Source organism: Microtus oregoni, unplaced genomic scaffold (genome assembly GCF_018167655.1).
Source record: "Microtus oregoni isolate MIOR12 unplaced genomic scaffold, Mior012 000576F_ref0000131, whole genome shotgun sequence".
Taxonomy (NCBI): Eukaryota; Metazoa; Chordata; class Mammalia; order Rodentia; family Cricetidae; genus Microtus; species Microtus oregoni.
Window position 1 is genome coordinate 17,728 of NW_024545067.1, and position 16,786 is coordinate 34,513.

At 43.8% G+C, this 16,786-nt stretch overlaps 1 protein-coding gene across 1 annotated transcript; it reads right to left on the reverse strand.

Moving 5' to 3' along the window:
• Positions 1-6,657: 6,657 nt before the first annotated feature.
• LOC121445769 (histone deacetylase 8-like) lies at positions 6,658-14,910 on the reverse strand (the record flags this gene model as incomplete). Its single annotated transcript, XM_041647912.1, has 3 exons — positions 6,658-8,746; positions 12,849-12,990; positions 14,780-14,910. Coding segments are annotated over 3 exons (283 nt in total), but the record flags the coding sequence as incomplete, so codon positions are not given.
• Between the last annotated feature and the right edge of the window lie 1,876 nt (positions 14,911-16,786).

Genomic DNA, 16,786 nt, shown 5'->3' on the forward strand with positions numbered 1-16,786 from the left:
AGGTGACAGTTTTATTATGGAGAAACTGGCCCCTGATCAGTTAATATGTATCAAGAGAACAGTTTGGGCTGCCCACTGATTTCCCTGGTACTGTGCTTGTTTTGTAGGTGCCAGCGTGGGAAAGGTCTGAGCAGCAAGAGACAAGGACCCACGGATGAAATGAGGTGTCTGTCTTCGTGGTGAGATGACGTGGCTGTCTTGGGATCCAGATCTCCTTTTCATGTAGTTATCTACATGTTGGTAAGGCTGGAGCTGAGGACAGGTGGGTGGAGGAGAACGTTTGGCTGCCACGGTAACACGTTCTGCTATGTACAGAGCTCTTCGGAGAACTGGGCCTCTAGTACAGTCACTTTGATTTTCTCCATCTGATATATAAAAAGATGGGGGCTCCTGGGACTCCAACTCTTGCAGACTGACCTTAACTAGACAGTAAGTACAAGTTAGAAGCCCGGCTCTGCCAGGCCGCACACAACAAAGCCTTCTGTCTATCATTCACTGCCCCCTGGTGGAACACACGGGAAACAACATCTGGAACAATCGTCTGGACAATGATCTCTTTCCTACAGGGGCGGAGGCAAAGATGCTCTATGTGGTCAGGTGGAAGGCTGCAATGCCATGCAGTGAGAGGGAAGAAGACAGAACTGAGGGCTGGAGAAAAGTGTAGCTGAGCTGAAGATGCAGGTCTTATGTGTGCTGTCAGAACAGGATGAAGAGAGATGTTGGGAGCTAAGATTTAGAACCAAATGGAGACAGACATACCAGGCAGGTGAAGGGCTGAGGACTAGCTAAAGGGAACAGCCCAATGTCATCTAGACAAATTGAGGAAGTTGAGTCACTGTCCTGTGGCAGGTTCTAATAATCCTCTAGCGCTGTTTACAACGGTAGGGTGAGCTCCATTTTAAGAAAATCTGGATGGAACAAAGTGAGTTCCTAATAGACTGGCCTCAGAAGAATCCGATGACTCAAAGAGGTTCATGGGCAAATGAAATAGGAAAGTGAGTCATTTCACACGGAAGCAGGCAGCCTGACAGGCTTCTCCCCTTGCTCATAGGTAACCCCCACATTCCTGCCACAGTCATCTATGACGACAGCCCAGGCAGGCCTTGAACTTGCAGACTTCCTGCTTTGGCTTCCCAAATAGCTGAGATTACTGGTTTGTGTCACCAGGGGTGACTCTCCCTGGCAAAATTAGCACCATTTAACTGTGTGATTCTGTTTTCCACGAAGCCTAACTCATCTTCTGTCACTGTCCAGTTTACACTATAGCCCGCCCCCACCTCCGGCAATATGAGCTCTAAGCTGGACCTGAGGCCTCCCTGCTTTTTGGGGTGCTGCTTCACATTCAATTGATGTTGATTTCACGTCTTATTTTATGCTGCTTTGCCTCTGCAAATGCTATTGAGGCTTACTGACGTACCCTTCCTCTACCTCTTTAGATTCCCGGCCCGGTCCTTTTCACCCTCTGAAGCTTCATCTACCCCCGTACAGATCTTCTCTATAGTACTGCTTCTCAACGATTTTCTCATTACTGTGCCTGGCTCCCACTCCAGGATCCCTTTAAGACAGCTTTCCTTAATCACCTCCTCCTGCCATGAAATTTTAATATGGTAGATACACTGTACATCTGTTTATGTACTGAGTCCCTCTGGACGACTATAAATTACTATAACACTAAAGTTAGTTCACCTTCAGTAATGAATTTTTGCTCCTCCGGGACACCATCACCCATGTGGTGAATGTATGCAAAACAGGGTCAAACACTGCTATTCGAATGTGTCTTTCTGCGGGGAAAGTCATTCTTGAGACTTCCTAATTCTTTGACCCCCAACCCCCAGATAGGGTTTCTTTTTGTTGTCCGGTCTGTCTTGGAACTCCCTCTGTAGACCAGGCTGGCCTCAAATTCACAGAGATCCACCTGCCTCTGCCTCCCAAGTGCTGGGATTCAAGGTGTGTGCCACCATGCCCAGCTGACCATCCCTCCTCAAAATCTCACCATAGTCTTTTATGAGCTGCCCATGTGTGTGTCCTCTGGGGATGGAGTCCAAAGCTTCACACATGGTAACTATGCGCTCTACACTGAGCTAAACCTTAGTTTCCTTTAATAACTGCCATTCCGCAAGGCTCAATATTTGTTTTATCTCCTCTATTTTATACATTCTTTCCAGGAGATGTGGTTTATTTCCGTAGTTTTATTAACTACCTATGATGCTATTAAATATGAGCCTATCATTTCACTAAAGTGCTTGCCCTTAGCTACAGTCTCTTGCTGTTATTAGCATAGTCTATAGGCTAGTGGTGGGCAGCCTCACTGAGGGTTTCTGTCAATGGAGATTCCCAGGTTTTGTCCCAGACCTCTTGAACCAGAGTTTGCATTTTAACAAGCTCCTAAGATATTCTGTATGCATACTAAAGATAAAGAAGGCCCAGGGCTGTGTCCTATTACCAGCTCTCTAACGGATACTGTTAATAAGATGTAAGCACATTAATCCTGATGTACCTCAACAGAAGAGTCATCTACACACAGAGTCCACGCTGCCCACCTCTTCTATGTCATTTCTATCTACCTGGTCACATTCCTAGCTGTTCTACTAGTAGATGGCTCTTGACTCTATTTCCTCTTCTATGCTAATCACTATTGCTTTCATCTACTCTGAGGTAGATTACCATTGAAGGCCTAGCCGATTTCCTGAGTCACAGCCTCTCTCCCCCGAATTTGTCGGCCAACTACAGTTAGAGATGTATTTCTAAGCTACAAGCCTGAAAGAGATGGAACTCGTGGCTAAATTCCTTTCAGTGACTCTTCAATGTGGAAGTGAGGGTTCTGGCATCCAGAACAGGGTTTAGGAAATCTGAAACTATAAGGAAAATTTGTGTTGTTTTCATTTTCAAGGGACAAAGAAACAGTTTTCATTAGATTTTCTGAGGTGTTCTAGGACAAAGTCAGTTAAGAACGACTAAAGAAAGGACCAAGTTGACAAAATCCAAACTATTTAGTTTGGCATATAAAGACCCGACCCTCCCTCCCTCCCTCCCTCCTTCCCTCCCTCCCTCCCTCCTTCCCTCCCTCCCTCATCTCTCTCCACCTGTCTGCAGGAGCCCACGCTTCCAGGCTTAAGGACAGACACAGCAGTCCCTATGACTTTTCCATCTCTCTGCTTCTGCACTCCCTTTCTGAAACAACCCTGTAGTTGCACATCCTTCTAAGTAGTAGAGCCCGGATGTGCATCCAGGTCTTACTTCAGAGCTCACAGTCAATTCTACAGTGCCATGACATTTCGCATTCTTAGTACTCACAAGTACACCAGATTTCCACCCAAAACAAGTTTCCTGCAATTCTCATGTGTAGATCTCATATATCATAGATATCCTAGGTACGACAATGTATACCAGTGTTGCAGTTCACTAAGTTATAATGCCCCATTAATGAGTTATCACAATCAGTATTAAAAATGCCGCACTAGTCTTTTGCTGATACAGGGAGTTCTCATTTCTGCGCAGCTATTATTTTAGTCCTAGCATTTGCAAGGTTTCGGGACTTCCTAGGAATGCAAAAGCTATGAATGTGTTTGCTAGTGCACTGACCACTTACTATCAGCTTCGACTCAAGCAACCCTCTCAACTGTGCACTAACACCCAGCCCCTCCAGCTGTTCATTTCCAGTCTCCTAGGTCATCAAAACCATCACCTAGCAAATCAACACTAATTTATCACCAAGTAAAGCTATAAATCTTGTATAAAATACAGGATATCAGGGACTGAGCACACAAAATTGAAAACATCAGTATGGTAAACTAATTCATAACTGAAAAAGAAGAAAATAAATAAGGATCATGATTGTTAAATGTAGTTTGGAAGAGGCTGTGGTGAATACTAAGAAGATTAAGGAGAAGCTTGCAGGAAAACAGGTGAAATCCTTGAATATCCTGGCCCAAATCAGCCCTTAATAACCATGCTGCAAGAATCTCACAGGATCCAACACATCACCTTGAAATACCATGCAATTTTGTTTAAAAAAATAGACCTTAAACAAAATCCACCAACCCTTGGCATGTTGTTTGTTTACTGGGGGAAGTGCATAGTTTTATACACGCTCATTTGTACGAAACAAGGAAACCAAACTAACGGGGCTTTCTCCTTACTCGGCCTCGCATCCTAATCAGGCTCCAAACACCCCTCCTTTAAAAAGGTTTGTGTCCATTTTATGTGTAAGGGTGTTTTTCCCGCATGTGTATACGTGTGTGCCCGGTGCCATTGAAGGTCAGAAAAGGACACCATATCCCTTATAACTGGAATTATGGACAGTTTTGAGCCACCACGTGGGTGCTAGGAACTGAACCCAGGTCCTGTGCAAGAACAGCAGTTGCTCCGTTGAGCCATCTTTCCACACCCACCTCCCCCTTTCTACAGCTACAGTCTCACTATGTAGCTCAGGCTGGTCTCAAACTCGCAATCCTCTTGCCTCTGCCTCCAAAATTCTGAGGGTACAGGTATGCACTGCATTGTCACGTTAGTACCCCTTGAAAATGGCTTCACTAGGTGACCACTTGTCTAGTCTCACTTGAAAAATAAGAACCTCCCATATGCTTGTTTCCTTAGCGTATGACATACAGCAAGGGCTTACTGTTTGCTAAATGAATGACTGCAATTGTATCTTCTGCCCCTGACTCAATAGCATACTGAAATATACCAAAATTCTTCAATAAGTCCTCGCCAACACCAGGAAAAAAGCCCTACTCCTTAGCACAAAACACAAAACTTAGTGATGCTGGCCTGACTTGTCCTCATCCTCTGGCCGTCTCACTACTGTGGCTCGCCAGCTGCAGCATACTGCTGCTAGGCTGCCATCAATCCTTCTGCCTGGCAATTCCTTCCCTACCAAATGAGAGAGAAACTGACTCCCTTCTCGTTACATACCACCTTATACCTGATTACAAGCACACACACTCACTACCCCACATCAGCACTGCCTCCCATTCATAAAAATAACGTCGTACAGCAGAGAAAAGAGAGGAGACCGAAACAGAGGTGGGGATAAGTGTATATGCACACAAACTTTAAAGTGCCTTGAAAACTTGTATTTTGTATTGGTTTTAAAATTGATCTCATACATTTACACAAGGGAGTACAGCAGAAAAAAATAACAACAGCTTGAATTTTGCAGGAAAATGGATTGAGCTAGAAAACATCATTTTGAGTGAGGTCACCGAGACACAGAAAGACAATTATCACATGTACTTACTCATAAGTGGCTTTTAAACATAAAGCAAAGAAAATCAGCCCACAATTCACAATCCCAGAGAACCTAGACAACAGTGAGGACCCTAAGAGAGACATACATGGATCTAATCTACATGGGAAGTAGAAAAAGACAAGATCTCCTGAGTAAATTGGGAGCATGGAGACCTTGGGAGAGGGTTGAAGGGGAGGGGAGCAGAGAAAAATGTAGTGCTCAATAAAAATCAATAAAATAAAAAAATATTAAAAGAAAAAAATAAAATTGATCTCATACATATACATATAAAATATACACCCATATTATACTTGTGAAGTCAGCTATTTTGTTATATTTTAAGATTTTTCCAGGTGTACAAAATTTTTATGAGTCTAATCTAAATGAATGTATGCTATAACTACTTGCCCTTTAAAAACAAAACTGACATTATATGAAAGGCATTATTTTCCCTACTTATGCAGTCATCAACCCACCATTTTTTTCTGCTTTTTTGAGACAGGGTCTCACTATGTAGTCCTGGTTGTTCTAGAACTCATTATGTAGACTAGGCTAGCCTCAAACTAACAGAGTTCCACCTACCCTGTACTGGAATTGCCACCACACCCAGCTCTAATCAGCATTTTTAATGGCTATATAATATTCCAGAGAGAATGCTACCTGACCATTCTGCTATTGTTGAATGTTTAGCTAGCCTTACTATTGACTTGGGGTGGTTTAAATAAGTGAGAAAGTATCACTGTCATACACAGTCATACACAAAATACCGTATTTTGGATTATCTATTTTAGAATATCTATTTTTAGAATAGATTATCAAGAGTCATCTGAAATTTGGCAGGAAGGAAAAATACATATTTCAATCTCTCTATGTGGTGCTAAGTATTCTTTTTTCTACCACTTGTATATTTGTGTCTTTTTGTCTATCTATGAGAGTACCAGTGTTAAACTAACTAGAATAATGAGTTTAACTCCTCATTATGTGCTCGATTTTTTTTTACATTTTTAAATACAGGTTTAAAGTGTACTTTTGCCTCTTTTTATTTTGGTAAATCTCAGCTTTCAGAGCAGTTATAGCTACGAAACTTTGTAAAGTAGAGAAACACACACACACACACACATGCACGCACACAGACACACACATTTAAATCATGAGCTAGGCGTCCCGGTGCATGCCTGTAGTTGTACTGCTTGAAAAGCAAGCACAGGAGGAATTCTGCCAAATTGAAGCTAGCCTGGGTTTCAGAGTTAGTCCTGTGCCAGCCAGAGCCACAAAGGGAGATGATGTCTCAAAACCAACAAAACTTAGGAGTACCTCTGCCACTGTAAGATGACCAGTGAACTCATCCCCACTGCTTTCCTCATATGTGCAGTGAGCGAGCTAATTACAATATACATACAATTTTAAATACTGCATATATATATATATGTATGTATAATCAGTTTTGAAATACCCTATCATTTTCATAACCGCCATTAAAAATAATAGCACGAGGGCCTGGGATATATGTAACTCAGCGGCAGAGCACGTGCGACACATGTAGGCCTTCGGTACAGTCCTTACAAAAGAACACACACACAGAAACAAAGCAAAAAAGCATACCATACATAATATTTCACCGAGTAAATTCACCATTCCTTTATTCTGTCTTGCTAGATGCTCTATTTTTTTACATTTTTACATACAGGTTCAAAGTGGCTTTCTGCACTGGGGTTGCTTGTCTGTAGTCCTGGGGACAGAAGGCAGGCTCTGCGCTTCCATGCTCGCCACTGACCTGTACCCCGGCATCAGCTTGTTTAAATTTGCATTTTTGGTTAGTAACAAACATCTTCTCGTATCTTCTGATTGCACTCAAACTGTTGTGTAAACTGTCTGTCGGTGCTCTTTTCCATATCTCTGCTTCTACATCGCGAGGCATGTGTGCCTTCAATGACACAAGCCCATCGCACTTTGTCATCTTTAGGCCACATGGCCCTTGTCCGTTTGTGTTTATCTTTCATTTTTACTGTGGCTTAAAAAACATTTCTGTTATATTGGTTTTTAAATTTTAAATTATAACATTTTGATCTTTTCCCTTGAAAATATTTCCTGTTACCTCCTAAACTTAGAAACTTAGTTCTTGTTAGAAGCTTCATATTCATCATCATAGTTTTGTAACTTGCTTTTTTCTATTTAACTCTTCAGTCCAACTGCCACCTATTTTAGTTTACGACAGGAGATGAGCATGGAAGTGCCACGAGCTGTCTCAGCGTGATCCGATGAACAGCCCTTCTATCCTTACTATGCATCCTCCAATGCAGAGTAGATCAAGAAATTATGGCTCCAATCGTGATGTTCATTTCTAATCTTGGCTCTCAGGAGGCTGAGGCAGGAGGACCATAAGTTTTAGGGCAGCTTTGGCTATGCAGTGGGATTCCATCTCAAAAAACAAAAGGAAAGAATCATTTGTGTCACACCAACAAGATAAGTATGTTTATCAATACACATTGATCCCCATTAAAACTCCGGTCCTGCGTCAAGGACAAGTAAATTTTTGGTCTTAACATTCTTCATTCTTCCACACATGATTAAGCGTTGCTCATGAGCGCAAGGTGAAAGTGGAAACAGCTGGATCCTGCACTGCTTTGATCACTCTCTATCTTCATTTTTTGAGGCAAGGTTTCTTAAACCCAGAGCTCATCGATTCTGGCTAGTCTAAGCTAGCCAACTTGCCCTGGGAATGCAGTCCCGTGTCTTGGCCGGCCTCTTTAGTGTGGGGATTATTGGAAGCCACCATAATTGCCCAGCTTTTGACTGAGATCTGTGGATCAGAACTCCGGTTCTCATGCTTGCACAGCAAGCTCTTTATCCGCAGACCTACCTCTTTAGACCCCTTTGCAACATTAGGTTCCCACCTGTGATCTCCATACTGCTTCTTAGCTATACATTCCTACCCTGTTCAGGCTTTATTCAAGACAGAACACAATCTCAAAGTTCTTAAAGCTCCCCTGTCCTCCAGATCCTGGAGAAACTATGTACACATTAGATTGCGAGGAGACAGAACAAGTGACCTTTGAAATGACCTTTGAAAAAATGTATGGAGGCATACTTTACAGACTATAATTTGACAGTGGTCATTAGGTGAGGGAAATATCAGTACAGATTTATTAACTAGTATAGAGATTCCAGTAGAAATGCCTCTTTGAAAACAAAGTAAAGCACATCATCAAAGGCACAGATAAAATACTAAACTGTTTAGACAAGACTGAGCACCTTAAATGGACATACAGACTTCAGACATATAAAGATGAAATAGCAGGTCAGGGATGTATCTCGGTGGCAGAGCACTTGCCTGACATGCTTGAGGTGCTAGGTTCAGTTCCCAGCAAGGAAACTTTCAGAGTTCAGTAGGTAGAGTGCTTGCATAGCATGAAGGAAGCCCTGGGTTCAACCCTCCGTACTGCACAAACCAGACCTGCTGTAACACCAGCACTTGAGGTAGAGGCCTGAGGATCAGTAGTTCAAGGTCATTCTTGCCTACAAAGAGAGCTTGAGGCAATCAATCAATCAATCAATCAATCAATCAAAAATATATGCAGCTGGGCAGTGGCGGCGCGTGCCTTTAAGCCCAGCACTTGGGAGGTGTTGAGGCAGGTGGATCTCCAACTTCGAGGTCTGCCTGGTCTACAGAATGAGTTCCAGGACAGCCAGGGCTACTCAGAAAAAGGGGGGGGGGGGGGGGAAGTGCCATAACAGTTGACTGCCAGCAGGTGGCACTTGACCCACAGCAAAGTATGGAGGAAAAACAAATTCTGAAATCAAAGAATGCTACCAAGTTCCCAGGACACCGTCGGTAGATGAGTCTTTCACACAGAAAGCTGGGACTGCAGATATTTAAGGAAGAGGGCAGTAGTCTGTAACAGCGACAGTCTGTTCAGCTGTCTGTGTTGGGCAAGGAATAAGGCCCCTTCTCCCATCCCTTCTAGTGTTGTGGTCGGGCTACGAGTTAGCATAATAATTAATTAACCAGAGAAAAATCATTTTATTCATTTTCATATATACATTGGAGCCTTATTATTAACGAGACTGAGAAGCCCAGATGACGGACGATGACATAGCATCCAGAGCTACTGAATAAGGAGTTTCTGGGGAAATGGCGGAGACATGTGACGGGGACTGAGGGGAGAAAACACATGGCAAATAGCGAAAATGCCTCGAACCCCTCTCTTCCTCCTAGATACTGTTGCTGTGTGCTCTACCCTGTGGCCGAAGGGCCTGGATTTGTGTACCAACTGACTCACTGGACTTGGTCAGCTGCCCTAGGTCGACAATGAGAGAAAATGAGAAACAGGAAAGAGGAGTTTAGCAGCAGCTCAGCCTAACCAGGCAGCTAACCTGGACTTTCCCAAGGCATCTCTTACGACCCATTAAACTTAGTCAGACTTGGTCTCTCCGAGGAGCACACTATCTTATGCCAGTGTTTCCATTATTCTGGCTTTGTACACTGAATATTCGGTAGCACTAGTCTTTTTGCAGGATTTTCTAAAAGAACCCTTATATAAATTTCAAATGCAGTGATTTCTTATATCATCCCCAAGATATCAATTTTTTGATGGCAGTATTGGGTTATTTCCTTAGAATAGACTTCTAAGAATTTTGTATGAACATATTTCCCACTCTCAACACTAGTAAAGTTTTCACGAAGCCAGTTACAAAAGAACCCTGTCAGCACCTGAACAGTTTCAAATCAAAGATTGTTTTTTCAGTTGGGTGCGGGGGGGGGGGGGCGTAGACTTTGCTTCAATTTCCCTACCTCCCATTACTAAAGAGAAAAACCATGTGCTTGCCACATACAGTTTAGTCAATGCTGGTTTAAGGAATGGGATCTAGGAATCTGTGCTGCGTGTACCTGGGACGTTTAAACAATGTGACTGCAATGGAGAGAAGAGCACGTGGAAACCTGACGGGCAGCTTAGGGCAGGGACCCTCGAGCAGCAGTTCCAGGAATGCCCAGATGCTGGCAGGGAGCTCTGCTTTCTTATCTCCTCTTAGTGAGTGTCCTTGCTTCCCTGTGGGTGTGAGCAGAACTCCGCAACTCTAAAGGGCTTCTGGCAGACAGCTCTGGAACTGGAGCTCTGGATTTTCAGGATGGAAATATTGGATCTACCCAGTCCTTAATTTCAGCCTATCTCCTAAATGACGTCAGGGTTTCATCTTCAGAGCAGAGACTGTTGGGATATCTGGTGGAGATAAGAAACCAGAAGTTCTGGCTCTGGCAGGAGACTTAACAGTCCAAGCTACTAAAATGAAAGAGGTAATTAAAGTAAGGCCTAGAGCCCACCTTAGGCATGCTGAACAAATGGGAGGAACAATTCACACCCTCAATGAGAAGATGTACTTTTCCTTTCCATCCCAGAAATCCCACCCTCCCACCTCACTTGGGTATGGTTGCTCCTGGAGCCTTCCCTGGGTTAAGCCTGCTTGCTTTTCTGAATTACTTAGATAAGTATAACTGTTCCTTTTTCTCCCCTCCCCTCCCCCTACACACACACACATACACACACACACACACACACACACACACACACACACAGAGAGAGAGAGAGAGAGAGAGAGAGAGAGAGAGAGAGAGAAGAGAAGAGAAGAGAAGAGAAGAGAAGAGAAGAGAAGAGAAGAGAAGAGAAGAGAAGAGAAGAGAAGAGAGAGAGAATATGTATACACACATACACATATACACCCAGATGCTGGCCATAATCTAGACATGCTTCTCCTGATACTCTGGGCTTTCTCACTCTTTTTCTCTGAAGTTATTACTACCCCTGACTCCTAAGCACTGATTTCTTCCATGTGGTGGTTTACAAAAGGCATGATTTTTCTCTCTTCTTTTTTTTTTCCTGCTACCTAGCAGCTACCAAGATTTACAGCTTTCCAGCCCTAAGGGTTTTCTTTTAAAGACTAATTAAATTGTCATTGTCCTCGGGCTTCCTACTGAGTCTTTTTTTAAAGACAGAGTCTCACTAAGCAACTCTAGCAAGACCAGAACTAAGAGGTCTGCCTGTTTTGTCTCCTGAGCACAGGGGCCTGAGTCTCTTCTTAAATTCTTTAATTAGTGGGACTAAAACTCAAGAGGAAACCCCAATTTGCCCAGTAACATGTGACACTCCAGGTTGGGCTCCCCAAAATTTCCTAGTAACAATAATAGGTAGCGCCTAGCTTCTAAACTAATAAGCCTGTTCTAGGGGTGTCAAGAACACCTTGGAATTCGGACTTGACTTAAGTCAATGCCCAGAAACTAATTTACGATCACTACAGTCTGTCTGTTTCCAGACAGGATCAGCAGAAAGCTGTCTTCAGCACTTAATGAAGCGAGCACCTTCACACCTGCAGCCAGACTGACTCCACTCCAAGTACAGCCTCTGGCAGAAACACAGCGGTAAGAAGTGGCAAGGTATGAAAGTGCCCCAACTCCTAGCAGGTCTTCTGCAGCAAAGGGAAACGGGAAATGACAGCGCACTTGCCAGAGCAAGCACGCTCGTGAAGCCACAGGGCTCCCTTACTCCCTGTGCCCAAAGGACAGAGAAGTCCTGGATGTAGAAAATCTTGTTCTTCTTTTTTATTCTTTGGCTTTAATAAGAAAAGATCCTGTTTTAATTTTGAACTTAAAAAAAAAAAAGCTAACAAAAGCGGGCTATTCTCTTTGTTTAAGACCATGTGGAATCATTACTAAGACGTCAGTTTTCTATTGTCTAGGTAGTAGACTGTAGTTATTTAGTTTTACAAGGACTTCTTTGGCCAAGAAATCTGTCCATTTGGAAAAGAATAGTATTGCATACTACTATGCAGATTTGCACACGCTACAATTGTAGTGCCTTTCAGTCTGAAGGAATCAAATGCTGGGTCCTTTTTACTGAAGACCAAGGTCTTGGTTGGCTGCACCCCATTTGTGAAAGACAGCCGCTTTCTTTCACTCAGACGGCAGGCACACTGATAAGTTCAAAATCCCCCTTCCCTCGCAAGTATTAAGTAACAGAGCAAATGAGATGGCAGATGCGGAAGAAGACCTTGTCGTTCTTGTCACTTTCCTCGATTCTTTTGAAGCCTTTTGTTCTATGTCTAGTCTCATCAATTAGCTACTTATTCAAACACCCATTTCTTACTTCTGTCAAGTAATGGCTCTGACATGCTCCTCTCCCAACACCTCCATGATCAACTTCTCCCGACTGCCAATCTATCTTATATACTACACATATTCCCTTAGTACCATAATTTATATTATCTTCTAACTATTCGAATTCTGTTCCTGTTCCTAGAGCCAGGTCCCTGAGACAGGGAATTTCCAAGGAATGCGTAGGTTGTCTAGCTACTTCCTTTTCCCTGTCCCTGATGAAGAACCTGGGGTCTAGGGAGGTCTGGACAAGTTTGCAGGAAAACTAGGCATACCGCGCAGATGCCTTGACTTTCAGTTCAGTGTTTTCCACTGCATTAGGTCATTTATCTTACTTGCATCTTTTCAGAACTCCTTATAAAACGCTAGACATATTCGTGGTTCCCTTGAGTATCAGTATAACAAGTGTACAGGTTTATCTAACTGAGAGATTGACCAGGGAAAGAGTAAGAAGGCAGAAAGGCATTTCCTTACTTCTTTGCGTGATGCCACCCTCCAGACCAGTTAATCGCTATTTTACACTTCCCGTCAATCAGGCACTGGGCAGCAGTGATTGTAGCTCCTCCCACAGCAGCCGCATAGTCAAATATTCCTTCTGTGGCTGGGCAGTCATAACCTGGGGGCAGAACCCAGAAAAATCTGTTAAAGAAGATCTGGGGAAGGAAGAATAGGTTAAGCTGTGTCAACAGCACAGCCTAAAGAAGGTTCTGGGCTAAAACCAGCTCCACTGGGGACAGATAAGCATCTCCAATGTTAGACAGGGAAGGCTTTCAAAGGTTAGAAATAGAAAGGGTAAAACCTTCAAGATGAACTTCTCATATCCCACCAGCAGTCCATCAAGGCCCGAGAGGTGATGTATTTTGCCAGTGGTCACACAGAGCCAGGCCTGGGACCGGGTCTTTTGATAGCCCCACCTAGTATCTTTCTTTAAGCCACACAGTTTCTCTAGAAGAGTGGTGCCTTTGACATCGCAGTATGCTGCTGTCGCCTACAAATGTGTTGGGCCCTATTCATAGCTATCGTGGGAGGCATGTGGCCCACGAGCTGCAAGCTGGACACACCTGCACTAGACCATGCTGTTGACAATTCACTGTGATTTTTTTAAGGCATCTGTTGATGAAGGATAAGGTAGGAAAATTAGCCAGAATTTAAACATTTACCTAATGCCATGCATGGTGACGCATACCTTTAATCCCAGCACTTGGAAGGCAGAGGCAGGTGAGTTCCATGCCAGCCTGGGCTTTACAGTGAGACCCTGTCTTGGAAAAATTAAAAAAAAAAACCTCAAACCAAATAAGTCAATACTTAAAATATATGATCACTACAGCTAGTGCAGCCCCAAGTGCTGCCCTTAGAATCTTAGCACTGAGCGATTCTTCTCCATCAGTCTCATGGTTCTCTTGTGTTCGACTCATAGAGTGTTCACAATATGACCAGACTGAGGGATTAAAATGAACAGTTGGGGCTTGAGATGTAGCTAAGGCAGAGTGCCTCATTAGCATATCCCAGGACCTGGGTTCCACCCTCAATAACACACACAGGCACAGACAGACAGACAGACACACACACATACAGACACATGTGCACACATGCATCAGTTATATTATTTCTTAATTTAAAAGTATCGGGCCACAGAGGTGGCTAGCAGTTAAGAGCATTTTTTTACTCTTCCAGGGGACCTGGGTTCAATTCTCAGAATCCACATGGCAGTTTCCAAACATCTCTAACTTCAGGTCCAAGGGCTCTACGGCCTCTTCTGACCTCCACTGGCACTGCATGCACGTGGTACACACATACACTCAGGCACACAGGCGTACACATAAAACTTAAAGATAAAAAGAAACAAGTATTAAGGGTTAGGGAAGTAGCTCAGTCAGTAAGATGCCTGGCACACAAGGATGAGGGCCTGAGTTCAGATTCCTGGCATCCATGTAAAAGCCGGCACACGAGGCATGAATGTGTAACCCCAGCACTGGAGGGGTGGAGACAAGTAGATGCTTGGAGACCACTGGCCGTCCAACCTGGTCAAAATGGTGAAGTTCAAGTTCAGTGAGAGCCTCAAAATGTAAGGTGGTGAGTGATTAAAGAAGACACCCAGAGCCAGGTGGTGGTGGCACATGCCTTTAATCCCAGCACTCAGGGGCAGAGGCAGGTGGATCTCTGTGAGTTCAAGCCCAGCCTAGTCTACAGAGGGAGGTCCAGGACAGTCAGGGCTACACAGAGAGCCTTGTCTCAAACGAAACAAAACAAAAGACACCCAGTGCTGACTTTTGGTTCCACGTGTGTACCAGCAGACACAAGCACACTACTGCACATACACACATCCTTCTACATAAACACAGAGAGACAAATTAAGTACCATAATCTACAAGCTGGGGTCCCACTGTTGCCCGAGGGACTCTTACCTAGTCCGTATTCTATAGAGTCCGGATGGTCCTCATCACCTTCTTGGCTGACCTTTTGGAGATGTTGCAGATAGGCATCAGTGTGGAAGGTGGCCATATCCTCCATGGAGGCCACTTTGGGCTTCACTATCCTAATAATAACAGCGTGGACATACAGAAGTACATGAGACTCAGAGTATGCAAAGAGCTGGAAATAGCAGTCAATATCTGAACAGAAAAGACAACTCCCAGCTTCTGGTTCCAGTGAGCCGAAGTCATAAACACACTGTCGCTCTGCTGCACTGCCCAGCCTTCACTTCCTCCATCTATGATACTGACCCCACTAATAAGAGACAAGAAGACAGATTTTTTTCTTTTGGGTTTTTAGGTAGGAAACGATAACTGAAAAACCATATTTAACTCAAACAGATAATCTTGGGTCAAGGTCCCTGGTTTAGCCACATAGAACGCATTAACCCGGGGCCAGAAGGATGGCTCAGGGGGTAAAGGCATCTGCCATTAAGCCTGCCAACCTGAGTTTAATCCCTGGGACCCACATTGTGGAGGAGAGAACCAACTGCCCTGGCAAGTTGCCCTCTGACCTCCATGTGTGCTCTCTGGTACACACATCCCCCTAAAGAAATACGTATCATTTTTAAAAAAATTAAAAGAGCTCTGGAGCTGGAGAGATGGCTCAGGGGTTAAAAGAATTTGTTGCTTTTGCAGAGGACTGGGGTTCAGTTTCCATCTCCCACATGGTGACTTACAACCACGTGGAACTCCAGTTCGAGATCTGACCTCCATAGGTACCAGGCGCGCGCGCACACACACACACACACACACACACACACACACACACACACACGCCAAGCACTCATACACATAAAATAAGTAATCATAAAACTATATGTCTAGAAGGCTGAAATATAAGCTTTACTCCGTAAGTTACATCTCATGAGAAAGCAGGAAAGCTAGTCACGTTTGAATCAGTTTCTGCTTGGACCAGGCAATTCTTTCAGTGTAGTCTCTTGCTTTAGTTTTGGTGCTGAGCCTTGTCCCCTCTCCCCCACCCCGCATCCCTCTGTGACTATTTGAATAGGCAGCTGGGTTATCAAGCAGAATTTGAAGCCAGAGAACTGAATTCCTTTCCTAACTCCGTACTTACTAGTTCTGTTAACTTCAGGTGAGTTGACTGTTCTATACCTCAGCTTTCTCATCTGTAAAATGGGTCAGTTTAGTGGACTTATGTGGAGATGAAATAACATATACAAAACTTCATGGACAACTAGCATTAATATTAGAGTAAAAAGGTGGGAAACTGGACGGGGGATGCAGAGCAGTATACAACATCTGCCTGTCATGGGCAAGGCCCTACGGTTGGTGCCAAACGCTGCAGAAAAAGGTAATATGTTAGATATGGTGGCAAATGTCTGTAATCATAGCACTTGAGAGGCAGGAGAATCATGAGTGTGAGGCTAGCCTAGGCTACACAACAAGTTCTACACCAGACTGGGCTCTATAAGAGTGTCTCAAAAAAAATGAGAAGTCAAATGTAAAAAGTGTTTATTTATGGGGGGCTGTATGGGCACAAATGCAGGGGTTTTTGCAAGCCCCGTGCATGCACAGAGGCCAGCAAAGGAGGCCACAGCATGATACACATGTTACAGCAAGATACACATGCACTTGACATGATACACATGCACTGACATGATACACATGCACTTGACATGATACACATGCACCTGGCATGATACACATGCATTTGACATGATACACATGCAGCAGCATGGTACACATGCACCTGACATGATACACGTGCACTTGACTTGATACACATGCACCTGACATGATACACATGCACCTGACATGATACACATGCACTTGACATGATACACATGCAGCAGCATGATACACATGCAGCAGCATGATACACATGCAGCAGCATGATACACATGCACCTGACATGATACACATGAACTTGACATGATACACATGCACCTGACATGATACACATGCACTTGACATGAT